Raw genomic sequence first — 23,147 nt, 5'->3', positions numbered from 1 at the left:
GGGTGTGCGGAAAGCTTGGCTTCCTCCATCTCCGGGGAAATCCAAGCCTCCCTCCTTCTCCCTCTGTGGCCGAAGCCATCTTGGCTGGGTTAATTTGCATACTTGCTCCTGATTGGCTGGTGGGTGTGGCTTTGTGTGTGTAATGGAGTGATGGTTAATTTGCATATTACTCTTTTATTAGATAGGATTCCGGTGCATTTAATTTTTACCTATTTATCTCCACCCTAGACTAGAAACACCTTAAGTGCAAAATCTCTATTTATATCACTTACTAGAAGCCTGGTGTACAAAATTCATGCACGGAGGTAGGGCGGGGGGAGGAGGGTCCCTCAGCCTGGCCTGCACCCTCTCTAGTCTGGGACCCTTCAGGGGACAACCCTCTTGCAATCTGGAACTGCTGGCTCCTAACAACTCACCTGCCTGCCTGCCTCATTGCCCCTAACTGCCTCTGCTTGCCAGCCTGATCACCCCCTAATTGGTCCCCTGCTGGCCTGGCCACCCCCTAATTGCCCCCCTGCTGGCCTGGCTAGCCCCTAACTGCCTCCCTGCCAGCCTGATTGCCCCTAACTGCCTCTGCCTCGGCCCCCGCCACCATGGCTTTGTCCAGAAGGATGTCCAGAAGATGTCTGGTCTAATTAGCATATTACCCTTTTATTAGTATAGATAACCTTAGTACCTGGAGTATAATAGGTGCTCAATAACACTTTAAAAAATTGATTTCAGAGAAGAACAGAATTTATCCACTTTTTGAATGAATTCAGTCCTTTTTAAAAATATTTTTTATTTTAAAATTATAGTTGACATGTAATATCAGTTTCAGATGTATAACATATTGATTAGATATTAATATAACTTATAGGGTAATCACCCTGATAAGTCCAGTACCCATCTGATACCATATACAGTTATCACCCATATTATTGACTATATTAGCCATACTGTACCTTTCATCCCTGTGACTGTTTTTATAACTGGCAGTTTGCACATCTTAATCCTTTTCCCATTATCACCCATCCTCCCAACCATAAAAATGTTCTTGTATCTATGAGTTTGTTTCTGTTTTGTTTATTTAATATATTTTTACTGTTGGTAGTATTGCAGATATCGCTCATTCCCCATTCCCCCCCCCCTCCTTTAAGCTCCTATCCACCCTCCCAGATCTTCATTACCCTATTGCTCGTGTCCATGGGCTATGCATATAAGTATAAAAGTTCTTTGGTTTATCTCTTCTCATCCCCTCAACCCCACATCCAGGTATGTCAGTCTTTCCTTGCCTCCATGCTTTGGGTCTTATTTTGTTAGTCAATTTATTTTGTTCATTAGATTCCACCATAAGTGAGATCATGTGATATTTGTCTTTCTCAGTTTGGCTTATTTCAATTAGCATAATATTTTCCAGGATTTTCCATGCTGTCCAAATGGTAAGAGATCCTCTTTTTTACATCTGCATAGTATTCCATAATACCTTCCAGGTCTATCTATGTTGTGGCAGATGGCAACATTTCATCCTTTTTTATAGCTGAGTAACATTCCATTGTATATATGTACCACCTTCTCTTTATCAATTCGTCCATTGATGGACATGTAGGGTGCTTCCTTATCTTGGCCATTGTGAACAGCGCTGCAATAAACAGGGATGCATATGTCTTTTCAAATTATTGTTTTGGTTTTCTTTGGATAAATATTTATTGGTGGAATAGCTGGGTTTCCAGTCAAGATGGTGGGGTAGGTAAATGTAGTAAAATTACACATCAAAATTACAACTAAACTACAGAACAACCATCATTCAGAACAGCCTCAAGTCTAGCTGAACAATAGTCCTGTAACTAGAGACACAGAAGAAGCCATATGGAGACTGGTAGGAGGGACAGAAAAAGAAGAACCTACTGTTCCCACACCTATGTGTGGTGGTTAAAGATTGAGAGGATGTTCCAGCTACGTGTTCCCTGAGGAGCAAGGCATCCCAGCCCCCCCACATGAGACTCCCAAGCCCAGGGTTCCAGTGAGAGAAAGAGAAGTCCTCATAGCATCTGGTTGTAAAAACTATTGGAGAGGGTGGCTGAGTGAGACAGAGGGCTGCTGGAGCCCAGGCACTCCTATTAAAGGGCCTGCACATGGATTTCCCTGGACTCACTCTGAGCCCCAGCGCAGGGGCAGCAGCTTGAAAGGTGCCAGACACATACGGGGAGGAACCAAATTGTCTGGCATCAGGGCAAGTGTTGGAGGGGCAGCTTTCTCCCAGATAGAAGTGCTTGAAGAGGCCACTGTTCCTTTTCTGAGCCCTTTCCCCACAGCCGACAGGAGGGCACCATATCTGAATCTCCATAACCTGCTATCTCAGTTCCACCGGCCCTGGTGATTCCCTGAGACCCCACCCCACCCCACCCGACCCAACGTTCAAATACACTGAAGCCATTTCTAGCGGCTTTTCCATACAAATGGCCTGTTTTGGTTCATGCTGTGGATTTTGCTAAAATCCCTCAAAGGTTCACAAACCCCAAAGGAGCAGCATTTGGACTCCGTGTCCCCATACTTCTGGCTAGGTGGCCCCAGGCTTGGCACTGGTGGCAAGCGGACTGGTTTGCAGCTTGCCTCTCATGGGCACCTCCAAGCCCAGCACAAGTGGCAGCCATCTGCAGATCACTTTGTAGCTCCTAATAGGTGGTTCTACAACCAAGATTACTCTACCCATCAAGACTATCAAGAGTTAAAGGGGCTTCTTTAAGGAGAATAAAAAAATAAAAAATATGAATAATAAAATAGCAATAACTATATACCTACCAATAATCACTGTAAATATAAATGAATTAAATAAAAAATGTGGATGAGCCCTGACTGGTTTGGCTCAGCGGATAGAGCGTCAGCCTGCGGACTGAAAGGTCCCAGGTTAAATTCCAGTCAAGGGCATGTACCTTGGTTGCGGACACATCCCCAGTGGGAGGTGTGCAGGAGGCAGCTGATAGGTGTTTCTCTCTCATCGATGTTTCTAACTCTCTATTCCTCTCCCTTCCTCTCTGTAAAAAATCAATAAAAAATATTTTAAAAAATAATAAAATAAAAAAGGTGGATGAATGAATAAGAAAACAAGACCTATACATATGTTGCCCATAGGAGACTCACTTCAGATAGAAAGACATACAGACTGCAGGGGGTTCACGTAAATGTGAATTTAAAAAAAACAAATACATGCAGTGCTGTAAACGTATTTTCTCTTCATTATCATTTTCTTGACATTTCTTATTTATTGTAGCAATACAGTATATAATACATGTAACATACAAAATATGTGTTAATTGACTATGTTATTAGTAAGACTTCTGGTCAACAATAGGCTATTGGTTGTTAAGTTTTTGGGGAGTCAAACGTCATATGCAGATTTTCAATGGTGGTGGCCATTGTTCCTTTTCTGAGCCTTCCTCCCCCCTCCCCCCCTCCCCCCCCCCCCCCCGACAGAGCCGGCAGGAGGGCACCATATTTGAGTCTCCATAACCTGGCTATCTCAGTTCCACTTGTCCTGGTGATTCCCTGAGACCCCACCCCACCCAACGTTCAAACACACTGAAGCCATTTCTAGTGGCTTTTCCAGTTGTTCTTGGGTCAACTGTACTTCTTTTCCTTCCTTATTGTATTAACTGGACTCTCACAAAGAATGTGGAATAATAGAGGTGATAATGGTGATCTCCATCCTGGTCCTGATTTTAGATGAAATGATTTTGTTTAATATAACATTTTCAGTTCATTTTTTATATGTTTGGTAATATGAAGAAAGTTTTCTTGTATTTCTGTTTTACTTAGATGCTTTATATGGGATGAATGCATAATTTCAACAAATGAATTTTTAGCATCTAGTTATAGAATTTTATTATTATTATTTTTCTGATCAAGGCAATAAATCATTACAGTAGAGTGCCTGATATTGCCTATCTGCAGGCCTCCATGCCTCCAAAGAGCTTAGAGTAAGTTTGCCCTTCTGCCCATGTTCTTTGGGCAGCAGTTGATTTAGGAAAGTATAAGGCTCTGGAGTAGACTGTCCCTTTGCCTGGGTCAAGCAGGCTTCAAGTGAGAGCCCCAGAAATGAGACTTCATCTTTCTTCTCCACACCCTCAAAACTTCATCCTCCTTATCTGCTTTTGGATCATTGAGACTAATATTTTCACAGTCTGCATCCCTGTTTATATCACTTATTACAAGGAGTCAAATTTTCTGGACTCTAATCTCCAAGAATTTGTTTGTTCATTTTCATGATTCCATTAATTCTCTTTGCAGTACTGAAAATTTTTAATTTTTTTAAATTTAATAAATCTTTATTGTTCAGATTATTACAATTGTTTCTCCTTTTTCCCCCCATAGCTCCCCTCCACCCGGTTCCCACCCCACCTTCTGCCCTTATCTCCCCACAACTGTCCTCATCCATAGGTGCATGATTTTTGTCCAGTCTCTTCCCGTACCCCCCACACAGACACCCCTTTTCCCCGAGAATTATCAATCCATTTCCATTCTATGCCCCTGATTCTATTATATTCACCAGTTTATTCTGTTCCTCAGATTTTTAATTCACTTGACTTTTAGATTCACTTGTTGATAATATGTATTTGTTGTTCATAATTTTTATCTTTATTTTTTTCTTCTTCTTCCTCTTCTTAAAGAATACCTTTCAGCATTTCATATAATACTGGTTTGGTGGTGATGAACTCCTTTAGCTTTTTCTTATCTTTGAAGCTCTTTATTCGCCCTTCAATTCTGAATGATAACTTTGCTGGGTAGAGTAATCTTGGTTGTAGGTTCTTGCTATTCATCACTTTGAATATTTCTTGCCACTCTCGTCTGGCCTGCATAGTTTCTGTTGAGAAATCAGCTGACAGTCGTATGGGTGCTCCCTTGTAGGTAACTAACTGTTTTTCTCTTGCTGCTTGTAAGATTCTCTCTTTGTCTATTGCCCTTGGCATTTTAATTATGATGTGTCTTGGTGTGGTCCTCTTTGGATTCCTTTTGTTTGGGGTTCTGTGTGCTTCCTGGACTTGTAAGTCTATTTCTTTCACCAGGTGGGGGAAGTTTTCGGTAATTATTTCTTCAAATAGGTTTTCAGTGTCTTGCTCTTTCTCTTCTTCTGGCACCCCCATAATTCAGATGTTGGTACGCTTGAAGTTGTCCCAGAGGCTTCTTACACTATCTTCAACTCTTTGGTTTCTCTTCTCTTCTTGCTTCTCTGGAGGGGTGTCCTTTGCCTCTTTGTATTCCAAATCTTTGGCTTGATTCTTATGGTCCTCTAGTCTGCTGTTGGGTCTCTGTATAATATTTTTTATTTCAGTCAGTGTATGTTTAATTTCTAGTTGGTCCTTTTTCATATCCTCGAGGGTCTCATTAAATTTGTCGGCCTTTTCTAGGAAATTCTTGAAAAACCTTATAACCGTGGTTTTGAACTCTATATCCAGTTGTTTGTTCTCCTCCAATTCTTTCGTTTGTGATCTGTTTCCTTGTCTCCTCATTTTCGCTGCTTCCCTGAGTTGGTAGGGTGGCTTTGTGTGCTAGGTGTCCTATATGGTTCAATGGGTCAGCCTCCCAGTTACCTGAGGTAGACACTCTTGGTGCGCCCCTTTGTGGACTGTGTGTACAGCCTTGTTGTAGTTAAGTCTTGATTGTTGTTGGTGTCACTGGGGGGAATTGACCTCCAGGCCAATTGGCTGTGAGGACCTGCTGTGTCTATAACGGAAGAATTGCTGTGCTGGAGACACGTTTATGGGGCAGGACTTGTTCCAGTGGGGCTTTGGTGCTCACTGAGTCTGCCTCTTGAATGTCTCCCTTATGAGAGTAGTTGAAATCTGGTGTCGTCTCACACAGACCACTAGATACACTAGTGTTTGGATCTCCAATGGGGTGCAGGTCAGTTACTGTCTGAGGCCATCCAGCAGGAGCTACAGCAAGAACTACAGTTTTCTCCTCTTTGCTTGGGATTTGGAGGTTTTGGAGCTGTCTGACCGGAGCTGCAGTTTATTTGGTTAAGCTTCGACAGGGCAGGCCATTTATATGCAAAAGCCGCTGCACAGAGCTTGGGTGTGTTTGTAGATTGTGCGGGGCAGGGTCTCAGGGCGTCACTAGGCTAGGGCGTGGCAAACAGCAATGGCTGCCAGTCAGCCTTCTCTGCCTTTCCACGTTTTCAAGTCCCTGTGTCCCGCGCCGCAGTAAACAATGATTGCTGGGTGCACCTTTGCAAGAAAGTCACCCTCACTTTCCGACTCGATGGCCGACAGTCCAGCTTTTTCCCGTAGGCGTCTGGGTCCCCCGCGTCTCCCCATAAACTGGATTTCAGAGTAATAAGGAGCTTGTCTCCCTTTGGGTTGTAAAAAAGCAGCACGCCCAGTTGCCCGCCACCAGCCTGATTTGCGTGCCTCTGTACCTCAGCTTTTCAGCGCTTGTGCTCTCTTTCCTTCTAGTTGTAGAACTTCCACTCAGCCAGCTTTCCCCTGTTTCTGGGTGATAGACGTTTTGTCTTTTAGTTGTAGTTTTGAAATTGTTGTGCCAGGCGGCAGTTTAGCTGTTTACCTTTGCCACCATCTTGGTTTCTCTCTGCAGTATTGAAATTTTAATGTTGTGTCCCCTGGCAGATTAACCTTTTGCACTCGGATGTCGAGTGTGATTCGACACGGTTAGCATTAGAATAAAGGAATCGAGAAAAAAGCAAGCAAGTGCAAAGGGTTAAATGTTGGTATAGGCCAAATGTTAATGTCCACCTTCGCCCTTTAAATTCATATGTTGAAATCCTAATGTCCAATGTGATGGAATAAGGAGTTGGGGCTTTTGGGAGATGCTTATGTCCTGAGGGTAGTCTTCATAAATGGGATTAGTGCCTTTATAAAAAGGCCTTAGAGAGGTTCCCTGTCCCTTTGCCATGTGAGGATACAAGTCTGCAACCTGGAAGAGCGCCCCCTCCTGACTATGCCAGCATCCTGATCTTAGACTTCCAGCTTCCAGAACTGTGAGAAATTTGGTGGTTTATAAGCCATACAGTCTGTGATATTTTGTTCTACTAACCCAAATGGACTAAGACAAATGTTCTTGTTCCTCACTGACACTCCTAGGTCATTTCCTCTCTCTCCTTCTTAAACATAACCAGTTCTGAATCTCTTCATCAATTTCTACCAACTACTTTTTCTTTTTTGTGGTAATTATCTACTTATTCTCAAATCAGTTCCCCTCATTCCTAGAAGATTTCATTTCTAGATCATGATCTATATTCCCAATACTATTTTTTTAAAGCATACTCAAGGCATGGTTTTTTTTTAAATTATATTTTTACTGATTTCAGAGAGGAAGGGAGAGGGAGAGAGAGGGCTGGAAACATCAGTGATGACAGAGAATCATGGATCGGCTGCCTCCTGCACATCCCACACTGGGGATCAAGCCTACAACCTGGGCATGTGCCCTGATGGGAATCGAATCGTGAACTCCTAGTTCATAGGTCAATGCTCAACCACTGAGCCATGCCAGCCGGGTCCTATTCCCAATACTATTATCATAATTCCTGGTGAGTAAAAAAAAGTGTTGATATATTCTGCCATATCTCCCTTTTCTACAGGTGAAATATCCCTATCATAAAAACAGGCCAACCCTTCTCTTGTGAATTAGGTGCCATTATCTCTCATCTAGCCAAAGACATCATGCTAACTTTTCTTATGCATTACCAATTTTTCTTTCTCTCTTGGATCTTTCTCATCAGCACTAAAGCATGCTGTTGATTTTCCCCATCTTAAAAGTCCCTGTATTCACACTCTTTTTTTTAAAAAATGAGGTCACACTTTTGGTAGATTAAATATCCAACTTATGAAATTAGAAAAAGAACAAAAGAAAAATCCCAATAAGAGTAGGGAGAAGAAATTGTGAATATAAAAACATAAAATATAAAACATATTAGAAAACAAAGACATAATTGAGAGGAACAAAAAGCCAAAAATTGGTACTTTCAGAATATTAGTATAACTGATAAACTGCTGGCAAGATTGATCAAGAAAAAGGAAGTTACAAACAACCATATTAGCAATGAAAAGAAACAATAATAGCATTTGCTGCATATAACTAAGAAAATAATATTGAAAAAACTAAATGACAATAAATATAATGAAATGTAAAAAAAAAATCATAGAAAAGGTAAAGCTAAATCTGACTAAAGAAGAAATTGAAAACTTGAATAGCCCTATAACTATTAAAGCTAATATGTATTTTTAAATCTTCCCATGAAAAAAAACACCAGACCTATATAATATCAACAGGTGAAATTCTATAAAAACACTCTAGGAAAAGGTAGTTCGAATCTTAGATAAAATCTTCCCCCAAATAATATAGTGTGAAGACTACTACCCTACTTATTCTTTGGGGAAATGACAGCCTTCTTAACAAAAATGTGACAAGAATAGCTCGAGATAATTATAGGCCAGTCTTATTAATGAACACAGATGTGAAATATATGTAAACAAAATAAGTAAATTCAATTCACAATGCTTAAGATAACTAGGGTATATGTTTCAGAAATGCAAAATTGGCTTAAGATTTAAAAAAAAATTATGTAGATGGAAAGCAATGCCAATAAAAAATTGTAAGTGGTTTTATTTGTGGAATTAGAAAACAGATCCTAATATATGCCTAATATGCTAATTGTCCCTCCAACTGTTTGACTGTTCAACCAATTGCTATGACGCACACTGACCACCAGGGGGCAGACACTCTGACTGGTAGGTTAGCTTGCTGCTTGGGTCCAGTAAATTGGGACTGGGCGAGATGGGCCGGACACACCCTGGAGCCCTTCCTCGGTCCCTCCCTGGTCCTGATCGTGCACCAGTGGGGTCCTTTGACCTGATCTGCGCCCTCTTACAATCTGGAACCCCTTTGGGGAATTTGGATAGCTGGTTTTGGCCCAATCCCCGTGGGCCAGGCTGAGGGACCCCACTGGTGCATGAATCTGTGCACCGGGCCTCTAATATCCTATATAATAAAAGCCTAATATGCAAATTGTTCAACTGGGAGTTTGGGAATTCGACTGCTTACTACGATGTGTGCTGACCACCAGGGGCGGTGCAGAAAATGGTGAGCTGCAGCTGCTGGGACCACAGGGGACAGTTGGGTTCCTCATGGGTTCTGGCCTGTGAGGCTGGCTGGGAGAGAATGTGCTGCCTACCCGGCTTCAGCGTGGTGCTGCTGGGCAGCCCAGAGGCCCATGCGTCCCGGCCTGTGGCGTCTGGCCATGGTCACTGTATCTCCCCATGGGGACTCAGGCGGGGGGGGGGGGGGGGGGGGGGTGGGGCGGGGGCAGTGTGTGAGCAGGGCCCGGGGACCCAGGTACTGCTCAGGGCCCAGAGGTCAGCTGGGACCTGCCCTTCTATGCCAGACGCTCGTGCTTCGATTACTGGCCAGGCCTAGGGACTGCACCCATGCATGAATTTCATGCACCAGGCCTCTAGTTTATATAGGAAGCCAGAAGCCCAAGGAAAGCTAAAGTACCTCTAAAGAACAAATTGAATGAATATGTCAGTAAAAGGCAGGCTATGTTAAGTATACAGCTGTGGCAATTATGTTAGAGTGGTATAAATACTGGACAGATAAGAACTAATTTATACATACATGGCAACTTAATCTATGTCAGCATTATAGATTATTAGGGAGGATGGGCTTTTCAATGAACAGTGCTGTGATAACTGATATCCAGATCAGAAAAAAAGAAATGGAATTAAATTCTATCTCCCACTGTATTAAAAATTAGGTACACCATTAAAAATACCTTTAAATCACTTATATCAATGATAATGTAATGCCATTATATAATGATTTATTGACAAATGGAGAAGGCAAAATATCCAGAGGAAAGAAAACATTACATGAGTAGCTATTTGATTTCTCTAAGGGAGTTGGTTTCAAGTTAAAGATCATTCTATTAAGGAAACTGGAAGTAAGGACAATACCTCATGCAGGTGAGGTATTTAGGTAGGGAACCCAAGAGGAGAAAATAGAACCATAGCAACTCAGACCCATGAAAACAGTAAAAATCAGGGGGAAATATTAAGCATGGTGGGGCCTCAAGTATTTGAAGGGTGAACAATTTGGGCTCAGACAGTGACACTGCTCTCTATGAGGCTGGGCTTCAGGTATTCATAGGGAAGGTCTAGCTGCTCATTCCGGGCCACAATTTCCTTTTCCAGGTTGTCCAGATCAGCCTGAAACTGCCTTAAAACAGCCTTGGGCTCAGGACCTGAGAAATACTCTTCTTTGTGACGCCCCAGTGGTACCTGAAGCAGAAAGAAAGGATCAATCATCTTCTAGTTCTAAGAAAAAGGAACCCAAACTCCAGTCCCTCACCCTAATGTCTCCGTGTCAGCCATCAGTCCCCTCAGAGTGCCAGAGGTCCCCTCTCACCATGTCTAGCGGGGACCGGCTAACGAGCCATGTGGCTAACATTTGAAGACTGGTCTGCCAGACATTAGGCAGTGAGCCCATCACTGTGTCCATTGTGACATCTTCCTTGGTGGTGGGTGGGGGCATCTGCATTGAGCTTGGGGCATTAGGGACCCAGGCATACCAGTCGAACTGGAAGAAGAAGAATCTGGAGTCACTCAGAAACTCTGATTCAGGACCTTAGACCCCAGCTCTGTTCCTCAAGTATCCCCAAGCTTTCTCTCAGAGACCCATACCTGGCCCGTGTTGACTGCTGCATGCTGGGCAGAGCATGTGAAGATGCACGTGGTAAGGAAATGGCAGAGCTGAGCTCGAGACTGGAAGGAGACAGGGAAACCTAGAGAAAAGAACAAATCTTAGACACTGCAGTTCCAAAGGAGATAAGGAAATAAATGCTGATAGCTTGGCATGTCTTTATGTTAGAATTAGTGTGTTCATTCATTCATTTATTTAAAAAATCATGAACTACTATGTACCAAATATTATATAGGAACTGGGAATATGTTGGTGGACAAAACAGACTGTAGTAGTGAAGAATGGTAATAAACAGAATAAGTAAAATTACACACAGTTTGTTAGATAGTGATAAATATATAAGTAAGGCAGGAAAAGGAGATATGAGATGTAAAGGGGGATAGCTAATAATTTAGTCAAGAGACTAGTCCTGCATTACCTTGGACTGACTGCTTAGCTTCTCTGAGCTGCTATTTTTTTTTTTACAATGAAAATAGAGATAATAGTTACCTTATAAAGGGACCATTCATGCAAAGCCCCTCAGTCCATTGTAGGTATGTTTATAAGGTGGAAAGTGGGCATGGCTGAGAGGCTGGTTGGTCAAATATCCAGTGTTCAAAAAGTGGTTAAAAGCAACAGGAGAGAGGTAGACACCCCAAAATAAAATGATACAAAAGAGTAACAGGCTCCACACAAAGGAGGATATCCATGTGGCTACCAAACCTAGGACAAGTTCCTCGGTTCTACCAGTCACTGGGAGAATACAACTTAAACTCAAATGTGAAAACATAACATATTCACAATGTGACCAAAGTATTTTTTCAAATATTTGAGAAGATACTGACTATACCTCATACTCTTTGGAGGGTGAGTAAATGTTTACAAGCACATTGGAAAACTGTCAGAAACCACTAAAACTGAACATACACATATCCTATGACCATCAATTTCACTTCTAGATACATACCCAACAGAACTGTACACACAACATTGTTCACAGCAGCAATGACATTAATAGCCTCAAAATGGAAACAACCCATATGCCCATCAATGGGAGAAAAGAAAAAGTCCACCATATTCACAAAATAGAATAACATACATGAGAACAATAAACTACATGCTACATTTCACAGCAGCATGGGTATATCTCAAACAATTGGGAGACATTAGCAAGTGCATGTTTTTGTGTAAAATTCAAATAGGTAAAACTAACCTGTGCAGTATGAAGTGGTTACCTTTGGATGGGCAAGGACTGGAATAGCACAAGGGGCTTTCTGGGGAGCTAGTAATGTTTTTTTGTACTTTGTGCTAATTATACAGGTATGTCACCTTACTAAAAGTAACTTTTCTCTAGGTTTATATTATTTTAATAAGATTTCCAACCTTCCCCAAAGCGGTTAAGAATACCGAGGTTGCTCTCCTATTTCAGGAAAGCAGTTTCAGGTATCTGGGCTATAATGCAGAAAAAAAGAGAAGTCATGGACTCATTTTGGAACTGGAACACCATCAAATCCACTGTCCCATCCACTCAATTTATAGTTGAGATGCTTGCTGCTCAGGGTGTTTAAGGACCTGCTCACATATTACACTTGCTGACCATATTGGGGAGGTAATTTTTCAGAGTGGGGCATAGGATCACAATAATTTTATATTGATTGTTTTACACGTTTCAACTGGGTCACATTATTTCAATTGGGACAAGAAATACATTCATTTCAATGAAAGGATATTAAAAGTCAATGAGATTAAATAGCTTTCTCAAGCATAGGTCTGGGAAGAGAAAATCTTAACACACTGCCTTCAATGAGGGTGATGAGAGAAGGATGGCACAAAGAGAACCATGAAAGTTGCCGGAGACACAGTGTGGGTGCAAGAGGTTAAAGCTCATATTCGAATAAGTATTACAAGTGCTCTGATGTGGATATTTCACGGGGAGAAGCACGAAAGAGAGAATGAGAAGGGTGTTTTGGATCAGGTGGAGCCTGATGGCCAGAACTGAGACATATTACAGAGATTGTGGTCATGAAGGGCTTTGGAGGTGTCCTTGGATGAATGGGGAAGGTACAGCCCCAGATACTTTGAGATTGGACTCCAATCCATGGCAGGCATGTGGTTTATGATGTGTGCATCCCCTGGGTCTGGTTATAAGTAATAGATCTTAGCTGTTGGCTACAGTTATTGCACAGAGGGAAGTGTAAGGCATTCAAGGTATTGGTGTGAAGACTGAAGGGGGAAGGAGCTAAAGGATGTTTCAAAGCAGTCCCTTCTAGCCTATGTGTACTAGAGAGAGGAATATGAATCTAGGAAGAGCTCAAGAAAGGCTATTTCTTCGTTATCAATATAAAATGGGGTAGGGGACCTACAGGTGGTTAGTTCACTGGTGAGGAGCACACTTTTTTCCTAAGAAACTTCAGTCCCAAGGATCATGACGCTGAGTTTGGGTTTAAGTCAAATATCTACAGTACTGAGACTACATCTAGAAATGGCCCTGCACTTGGCAGGTGTGTAGGATGTCTGGATCCTGTGTAAGTGCTGGACAGTATTAAGAAGAAGAAGAAAAATGGAGGGAAAGCTAGGGTGTGCTTTCATGGGCTCCCCACTTCTATCCTTAATAAAGAAAACAGACAATAATTAGAAGAGAGCCTGGCAGGGCCTGGGCAGATCCCTTACTGACTATGGTTCTGGCCTTATTAGTCCTTATTGCAGATTAGGGGCCTCTATGAAAAGGAGGGGGAGGACAATTCTTGGGTTTCTAGAATTGTCCTAAGACTTAGGAAGTGGGAATGGGAATAAAATGCTCCATGTGTGGAGGGACAGGGGCTGATGAGGGGTTGGGGTCATGTTCCCAGAAGGGCAAGGCTGAAAAGGGCCTCTGGTCAGAGGGTCTAAGGAGCTCCCTTCTCTAGGGAGGGATCTTACCTCGGTCCTGGGCCTGGCACAGCCCCACCTCAGTGATCTCCCGACACCAGGCCTGCAGCTCAGGGTCCCCTCTCACGACGTCATCCCCGTGGTAGAAGAGGTGGACAATCCCCTCCACGTACCTGCCCAGAGAAGGGAGCTGAGCTCCTTGAGAGTAGAAGGCTCTAGCCTCTGGCTGCTACTCCTTTTCTGGGGTGTCTATCCAGCTGATTCTCACTGTATCTGGGGACAGATCTGATAAGACTTTCCTTTTGGGACATCCTGAAGCTCTTTCTACACGCTAGTTTAGAAAGGAAATGCGGGACGTTAGTTTTAAGAATTTTGCCTGGCCAATGTGCCTCAGTGGTGAGTGTGGATCTATGAACCAGGAGGTCACAGTTCAATTCCCAGTTGGGGCACGAGTCTGGGTTGCTGGCTAGATCCCGAGGAGAGGCCAGCAGGTGGCAACCAATCAATGATTCTCCCTCATCATTGATGATTCTATAACTTTCTCCCTCTCCCTCTCTGAAATCAATACAAATAAATATATAAAAAATAGCATTGCAAACACATGGTTTATAGTCACTCTTCACAACCAAATGATCTACCCTCTTTAACTTTAGTATAGGTGTCTGATTCCACCAGATTCCTTAGGTTTACTCACCCACACAACTCTGCTTACTTATACTGTCTATTTCAGCCTTCTCATCTTACTCTCTGTTCCTTTTCTCTCCTCGATAGAGTCCTTTGCTTCTCCTGTCTGGAATTTCTTATTTCATATTCCTTTGGCCTCATGGTGACCTCAGGTTAAAGCCCCATTCTCACTGTTCCCAATGTCCTTTTATTTCTCCAACTCTCACCCACCGAGCAATGATCTCCCAGAGCCGTAAAGCATCATGGGCATAGAGGGCACTTGGGATTCCCAGCAAGCCCCGGTCAGCCAGGTCATCAGGAGGACAGAGGGAGCGGTAGGTCAGCTGAGTCATGGCCCGATGGAGCACCTGCACATGCCCCCCTCCGCCTGTGCTCCATGCCTGTGACAACAGAAATGAGAGGACTTGAGGGGACAAACAGAACTAGAAAACATGGCATAGTATATAAAGTGGTCAGATGTGGCCTTTTTGATTCAATGACATTGGTATAAAGGGGCAAGGCTCCTGGGTTTAAGGGTCAGGACAGTCACACAGGTGACCCCAGAATGCTGAAAGTGACAGGACGTCATGCAGACTTGGGTGATTAGGTGGTTCCACAATCCACCTCCTTACCTTATCAAATACACCTCCATCTGAGATGAGCTGGTTTCGTGCCCTGGTGTTGATGTCCATGGTGTAGCGGGTGTGTGGGATCAGGAGCTGGATGGGGAAGGTTGGAGGGGGTGGTTTATGTACAACATGCTTGGATCCTTCTTTATTAGTGAGCGGCACTCAGCATGGTGGCTTTCTCTCCCTCTTCTCTTGATGCTTTCCTACCTGCTGGTGCCTTTGCCGGATAGTTTCCTCCCTCTCTGATCTCTTAGTCTCATATTCTCCCATCGCTCTGTGAGTTAAGCTTTGGAGTCTGACTGACCTAGATTTTAATATACACTTCACCGCTTACTTTGATACTTGATGAAGATAATAAACCCTCTAAACACCCATCTCTTTATCTCTTTACAGGGGATGACAATAGGGTCTCATCACCGGTGCTGTGGTGATGCTTATGTGTATAACATATGAGAGTGTTCAGTACATTGCCTAGCACACAGATGTTCTTGAATAGTAGCTGTTATCATTATTATTATTCCCACTTTGAGTATAGGTGTCATTTGAGAATCAGTCCTTTATCTTTGGATTTTTAAAAATAAATTTTCTTTTTTTAATGTATTTCATTGATTTTTCACAGAGAGGAAGGGAGAGAGATAGAGAGTTAGAAACTTCAATGAGAGAGAAACATCGATCAGCTGCCTCCTGCACACCCCCCACTGGGGATGTGCCCGCAACCAAGGTACATGCCCTTGACCGGAATCGAACCCGGGACCCTTCAGTCCACAGGCTGATGCTCCATCCACTGAGCCAAACCAGTTTCGGCTAAAAATAATTTTTCTATCATACACATCCTTACAGTTTAAACTAGCCGTTCTATTAATTTTAAAAGTTGCTCCTCCAACCTTTAGTTATTTTATTCTTGCATTTTTAAAATGTTGGGGTTGGATTGGGTAGTGTACTTTCAGTCAAAATTAGAGGAACCTTGTTGATCTACCCTCTTTAACAGCAGAGGGGCTATTGTCAAATCTCCTCCCGCCTCCAATTAGGCACTGTTAGGGTGCTCTCTCCTGCTTTTCCTTTGCCCTTCAAAAAGGCCATCTGATCCTCATGTGCATTTCCTTTTGTCTTAGACAATTTTGTCTTCATCCTGAGATGGAGGATTCATGCAATATTGGTGTTTATATGAGTTGGTGATGCTGCAGAGAGGAAAGGACCCAACTGAAATAATTGGTACCAACATAACAAAGCAACTCACATTAGTCTGAAACCCCAGAAAGACCATTAAAGCTGCTGAGTGTCATAGGAAACCCCAAGTCTACATGAGGAGGGAAGAAACCAGAAGTCAAATAACTAATCATAATAGCAAGAACTACTATTTTTTTGTCGCATTTGGCCTATGTAACTCTGTTAATCACCTCCATGATGAAGCGCCTATTATCCCCATTTAGAGATGAGGACCCTGAGCGCACATCTGGTAAGAACTGAGCCAGGATTCAGGACCCAAACACCAGCAGGTGAATGCACAGCCTGCACAGGTAACCTTTATGAAGGGGGCGGCCTAGCCCTCCTGGGTGGCCTGATAACAACTCAGTTGTTTGCTGTGGGATGAAGTTGTATGGTGAGGGGAGACAGGTGTAGAGGGGGCTGTGAAAGGGGGGTTCTGAAATGTAAAAGTTGGTTCAATCACCAAGATATACAGAAGATGGTGATGCAAAAGCATCATAAAGTCACTTAACTCCGACATCAAGGAATTCTGTTAAGGTCTATTTTGTCTATGCTACCCCAGGACCCAAAGGGGTCACTGCTATCAATGGACAGGTTTGGAGATGAAGGTTGGGACCCCTGGAAGAAACACAATTCAGATGTTCTACCCAGCATGCACTCACATATCTTGCCATCACTTCCAACTCCATGGACCTAAAACCGAACATATCATCTTTGACTTCAAAATGGGCTTCTGCTGACTGTATTGTTTCTGACAATTGTTCTGGTTCATAAGCTTGTACCTTTCTTGCTCCTGCTGCTAATGTCATCAAGATTTCAAAAATGTTTTTAAAGCAAGCACATGGCTATTTTTGCTGCCTTCTGGTTAGCAGTAGATTCTAGGCTCACTGTTTTATAAAATTACAGTATTTCTGGATCAGCTCAACTGTATAGACTGGGTGGGCTCCTAGTTGTTGCAGAAGCTCAGACCTCTTAGCTTTCTCTTCAATCATGCACCCAGCATGCTGCAACTACTATTTCCTCTCATCACAAGGTCTTTGCATTTTCCTTCCCATTGCTCTAACTACCAAGTCATGCACCTCTCATTGGCAGGTTAAATAAGCTCTTGGGCTGGTCTTTTATTCCTCTGACCTTCTACTTAATGAATCCTAAGCTGTGGTGTTTATGTGACTGTCTTGATTTCAACTTTATATCCAGATTCTGTTCTCTGGTTCTTCTTCTTATTTTTTTAAAATTTAAATTCTTTATTGTTTAAAGTATTACATAAGTCACCTTCCCCCCACCCCCCATTGACCTCTCACCAGCTGCTTGGTTATTTTTCATGTGTATCATTTGTCTTGCCAGTTAAATGCTAGAGGTCTGTGAAGCAGAGCAATACTTTTTATTTATGAAATTACATTCCTGCTCTACAGCAGACTCTGCTGGAGAATATCAGAGCTGCCTTACAATAAGTGCTGAATATATGCTAAGTAACTTGGCATCTCTCTGTATTATTTCTTCAAACTGCATAAGAATCTATAATTATCTCAAAATAAGATAATTTAAACTTTAGAAATAAAGCCACAAGTTGCAAGGTCCTGACACAATAATTTCCCCTTGTCTGTTTACAAATCACAAATATTTTTTTATTACAATAACAAGGACACTCATTCAATTAGAAGAAGCTTTCTTAACTTCGTCCCAAACAGGTGGCTTATGCTTTTTAAATCCTAGAGAGTAGTTGCGTTGTTTCCTTCCTCTGGGATGTGAGGGAGATGGGACAAGGAGGGTAGAGGATGTACCTTGAAGACAGGGTGCAGTCCTGGGAGGCACCTCATGGTGGCCACAGCGATGACCTCACCCACCATGTGTGTTCTCATCAAGTGATACTGGAGCTCATGCAGTTGGGAATCTGAACTTCGGACCCACATCTTTGCCAGGAGCCAGGCAAGTGGAGGATCTGAGGGCAGGAACAGTGGTGGGCTGGGGCAGCTGGGGCTGGGAGGCTGGATCTGAAACAAAGAGGAGCTAAGCATTCATTGGCTTCTTCCTGTGTTAGAAGCTATGCTTATTATTCTGGGGGAACACTGGTGACTGGTTATTGTCTCCCAGGGATTATAATATAGTCGGAGGAATGAAGGCCCTCCCACCCATCCTCTCACGCGCTGTGGGGCCGTGTCAGTGCCGTGATGCTCAGGTTCAGAGCAGGAGGAACTGGAAAGAGGTGTCCAGTGTGACTGAGGGAAACCTGATGAGGGTGTGAGTTAGGATGGTAGAATCGGAAGGAGAAGCTGGACATGTGAGAGAACTGACAGTTCCTATGAACTGATTGATGAGAACAGTAAGAGTGAAAACACATTACAACCAAGGGAGAAAAGATGTCTAAGAAAGAAGGGATATTCCACGGAATCATAGGTCAAAAAAGAGGTTAAGTAGTCTTATGGTGAGAACTAACAGCATTCTGACTCAAAAAGGCAATTCCAGGTGAGTAGTGAGTAGGCTGTAAGGTAGAAAGGAGATATTGGATACAAGGACAGGTGTCCCTGAATGAGACAGGGGTGGGTGACAAGAGCCTGCTGTCTTTGTTCCTGGGAAGAGGTTGGGGATGAACACAGAGCAGTGTTGGGAGGAGGATCCCATTATCACCTCACCTGGATGACCATGGGCAGCAGCTTCCCACTGGGCTCCATCTTCAGCATGACAAGGGGGGCAGCCAGGTACTGCTTCTCTCCTTGGATCACGTTGGCTAGAATTCCATCCAGTAGGATGAAGTCAGCCTCAAACAGGGAACCATTCTAAGGAAAGAGGAATGAATCCGGGGTTAGAGTTGAAAGCATACCTCCACAGGTCCAAGGCAAAGGGGAAGAAATGTAAAGACATTCACTCTCTTGCCATTATCCCCTATCAGTACCAGATCCCAGTGGCAGAAGTGAAGGAAGCACCAGAGCATCAAGTTCAAGTTCTCTTATTTTACAGGGAGGACTAAGACCCCATGAAAGGAGGCTTCCCTACAGACATGCAGCTTGTCTGGGTCAGAGGCAGTTTTAGGTCTAAGTATGCCCATTGATTCTGTCGCACAGGTATGCCCAGCTCTCCCCTTGTCAGGCTGCCCAAGCTCCTTTCCCCACCATCTCCTAATGGTCAGCCTTATTGGCAGACTCCAGCTTCGATGCTTTCCCTACATTTTCACCTCTAGGTTTTTCTAGCACAGGACTCTACACCCAGGGACAGTGGGTTACCACAGCCTCCCTTTCCTGACTCAACTTTGGTCCCTCCCCTTCACCACCTCACAGACAAGGAGAAGACAATCGGGCTGGGGGCTGTACCTCGAGTTCTTTCTCCAGCTGGGCCTGAAGCTCCTCCATCCCTGAGGGCAGCACCAGCCTGGAGGGCAGAGAGGTGGAGCGTCTCAGCAGCATGGGGTTGGTGCCATTGAGGAACTGGTAGCCAAAAAGCTCATCATCCTGCCAGCGCTGGTGAACCTTCTCTGTGGGGTCAGAGTGGAGGTTAGGAGGAGGATATTCACCACAACCTGATGTTCCTCTCCTTCAGACTCTACTTAATCTAGGGATTAAGTCACATGACTCCTCCATACCCAGCCCATATATTTTCATTCATGAGGCCTTTGTGAGATCCCCAGCCCTCAAATTATTTTTTGGCAAGAAGTTTGGAGACTATGGAATGTGACACATACCTCATCAATAGGGTCATCAGGGGGTTATGGGGACCTGGGCAAACCACTGACCAGCCATGGCAGTCTTTTGTCCCCAGAAGATCTGATCAAAATCTTCCAGGCGTTTCCAGGCACTTGGGAGGGTGTAAACATATTTGAGGACCATCTCCATAAGCCTAGAACAGATATCAAAGATGAAACCATCAATTTACCAAATCCCACCTGTTCCTGGATCCACCAGCCCCACTCCACTCTGACCATTTCCTCACCCTGTAATCACTGTCCATTCATAGTGAAGCCTCTTCTGCTCATGGAATCTCATATTTGGAGGCAGATCATCTATACTGTCTGCAGCAATTGTCATGGGTAACCCTTCCTTCCAGGTGGCCCAGCTAGGATATGGGGACAAAGGTTAATGGAGGGGGTAGAAGTCATTGATGGAGGAAGTTGTCAGGGAGTGGGGGGTACAGCTGGGAGGCTTCTAATAGGGTGGTCACCAGTAGATTTGCTGTCTTTCCTCCAGTTCCTGTTCTCGATGCTTCTGGAATACATCCAAGGTATTGTTTCCTGCCAGGCGGGCTGGGGGGGACAACAAAGCAATTCTCTTCAATGCTTTCTGTAATCTCATGCTATGCCCTGACTTCTTCCAATATCCTGTGTTTTTTTTATTTTTAAATTGTTGACAGTATTATAGATGTCCTCCAATTATTCCGTCCTTTCTGTCCTCCTCCCAGCCCCTGCCTGACTTGAGGTCTTCACCACACTATTGGCTGTATCCATTGGTTATGCATGTATGTATATAAGTTCTTTGGTTAAGCTCTTCCCATCTCACCGCCCCCCCCCCCACCTCTAAGTATGTCAGTCTGTTCCATTCCTCCATGCATCTGGACCTTTTTTGTTTATCAGTTTATTGTGTTCATGAGATTCCACTTATAAGTGAGATCATGTGATACTTATCTTTCTCTGACTGGCTTATTTCACGCAGCATATTCTTCTCCCATTATTACCCTTTGCAACAGGTCTATCCATGCTGTTGCAAAGGGTAAGAAAGCCTTCTTATTTATAGCTGCATACTATTCCATTGTTTAAGTATACCACAGCTTTTTTATCCACTCATCTAATGATGGGCACTTGAGCTGTTTCCAGATCTTAGGCATTGTAAACAATGCTGCAATGAATGTAGAGGTGCATATATCCTTTCTGATTGGTGTTCAGGGCTTTTTAGGATATATTCCTAGAAGTGGGATCGCAATCTCCTATTTCTTAACCTATGGCAACATACTCCTTTGCCTTTTTTCTCTGGCTCTGTCTCCCCTGCTTAATTCCCTAGTCATTCATCTTCACCCTCTCCATTTTCTTGATTTCACCAATCTCCAATCTCATATTTGTCCCAAGAGGAGAATCCAATTTTTTGACACCTTATTGTAACCATTAACTCAAAATGTTCTATCACTGTTCTTCATTACAGTAGCTATAAACTTCATTCTTAATCAGCTGAAATGCCCACACCGTCCACACCTATGCTACACCATCCCATATTCCTTTGTTAATTTCCCCTGTCCTGGTCCTTCCCTGTCCACACCTTAAGCTGTTCTCCAAAATGACATATTTCAAGTTAGGTACACGTACGTCCTCTGACCTCAACCTACTTCCACTGTCCCACCTGTTTCCTGGGATAAGGTATTCCATGTGTGCCAAACCAAGCAGTGGATCCGTGTTGCTGCATTTACCTGGCTTCACCTCACCTATCCTCGACTTCACATAGTTTATAGTTGGTAACCTGGCTTAATCCCGCCTCATCGGGACCTATACTGACTTGTGCCTCAAAGACATTTAGTTCAGGTTTCCAGTCTTACCTGTCATTTCCCTCAATTGTCTCTCGTACTTATTTCCTAAGGTGACAGATTCTGTTTGCTGTCCTCATTCATCCGCACCCCATCAGTGTGCTCCCTGCCCTCACAGTTGTCTTCCATGTTTTCACAGCAAAACCAGCTCTTCATGTCATATCATTCATTGCTTCCCTTCCCTGCCTCCCCTTAGGGGTCCCATGTGCTAGCCTCACCTGTCCCTGCCCTAACCTGTTTGCAGTCACATGGAGATCTCCTTTCCCGCTGGCTCTTCAGTTTCCCAGCATGGCTGCACCTCCCATGCCCTCTGCTCACCTTTTGGGGAGGTGGGATCTACACATCCATTATTTCCTTGTCCATTTCCAATTCCAGCTTTTTCATTCTCTGTATAACATTCCCCTTGTTTCCTGTCTTGTCCACCTTTAACCTGCTGAGCACGCACTATTTCAACCCTCAGGACCTTCCTCAATGCTACCCCCCACCTTCCCCCGACTCCCTGGGTCCCCCACCCACTTCCCTGAAGCGGCCCCTCACCGGTGCCCTCGGGCAGGGTCAGCAGGCCCTCGCCCTGCACCCAGCGGTAGCAGGGGAAGGCGGCCTCCTCTAAGGCTCCTGGGCCCTGCACGGTGATGCGGTCGCAGAACCAGGCCTTGTCCACCAGGGAGCGGTGTTTGCGCAACTTCACGAACTGCAGTGGCCCCAAGTCCTGGGGAACGTCCTGCTCAAACTCCTCCACCTGTGGGGACCAGAACCCGGTGAGAACTAGTAGCGGGGACCCGGGAGAGGACGTTTAACTGAGGGTGCGGGGTCCTCTGTGGAGTCCAGTGACAAAACCGCCAAATTCAGCATTGCCTCCTCCCAACACCTGCGCGGTGGTCTCAGACGCCCATCTCACCGCGTTTCAGAAGATCTGGAACGCGGGACGAGGCCCTGAGTATTTTGAATTGAACGCTGAGCATCATCACCTACCCCGGTCCATTATCTGAGCTCTCGCAGCCTTCGCGCTCCCCTGGGACCTTCTCTGTGACCACTGACCCCACAGTGGCACTGGCCTCTGGTCAATTGGAGAACTAGTGGCGGCTGCGTGGGGAGCTCAGCGCTCAGGTGCAGGCGTCCCTTCTCATTGGAAATCCCAGCCGGCGCGGTTGTGCTGTGACTGGCTCTCAGCTTCCCAGGTCCCACCCTCCCGCCCGCCCTCACGCTGCAGCGAGCCCAGTTGAGGTCGGAGTCCCCGCCTGCCCAGCCCACCTGGCCCCGCGCTGGCCGCAGCTGCAGCTCCAGCTCGGCCTCCCCGCGCTCCCCCACCAGCCACAGCTGCACGCGGTTGAAAGACCCAGAGAAGAGCCAGGCCCCGGTGGCCACGTGGATGCGGTAGCGGCCCATGGCAGAAGGTGGGCTCTCCTGGGTGGCAGCAGGTGGGCTCTCCTGGGTGGCAGAGGTCCCGTTACTGGTTCCAAAGATTCCGCGGCCAGGCTTGGTCCTGCTGCCTCAGCACAAGTCCAGGGCTTAATAAAGCAGGACTCGGTGTGCCAGCCCACTGCAGGATTGGGCCTCACCCCAGACAAACCAGAACCTGGGATTAGCCCAGAGGGCGGGGGAAAGCGGCTGCTC

The 23,147-nt window shown here is 44.6% G+C and overlaps 1 protein-coding gene across 1 annotated transcript; it reads right to left on the bottom strand.

Moving 5' to 3' along the window:
• Positions 1-10,045: 10,045 nt before the first annotated feature.
• On the bottom strand, positions 10,046-22,919 carry LOC307115223 (polyunsaturated fatty acid lipoxygenase ALOX12-like; the record flags this gene model as incomplete). Its single annotated transcript, XM_079798330.1, has 14 exons — positions 10,046-10,271; positions 10,399-10,569; positions 10,674-10,774; positions 13,591-13,712; positions 14,434-14,603; positions 14,835-14,921; positions 17,819-18,028; positions 18,668-18,811; positions 19,343-19,503; positions 19,762-19,865; positions 19,959-20,081; positions 20,187-20,268; positions 22,071-22,272; positions 22,785-22,919. The coding sequence occupies 14 exons, from the start codon at positions 22,917-22,919 to the stop codon at positions 10,092-10,094; spliced, it is 1,992 nt and encodes a 663-aa protein (XP_079654456.1). The 3' UTR covers positions 10,046-10,091.
• Between the last annotated feature and the right edge of the window lie 228 nt (positions 22,920-23,147).

This window comes from Cnephaeus nilssonii (assembly GCF_951640355.1).
Source record: "Cnephaeus nilssonii genome assembly, chromosome: 19".
NCBI lineage: Eukaryota > Metazoa > Chordata > Mammalia > Chiroptera > Vespertilionidae > Cnephaeus > Cnephaeus nilssonii.
The sequence above is the reverse complement of the archived record's forward strand: the minus strand, read 5'-3'. Positions and strand labels throughout refer to the sequence as shown.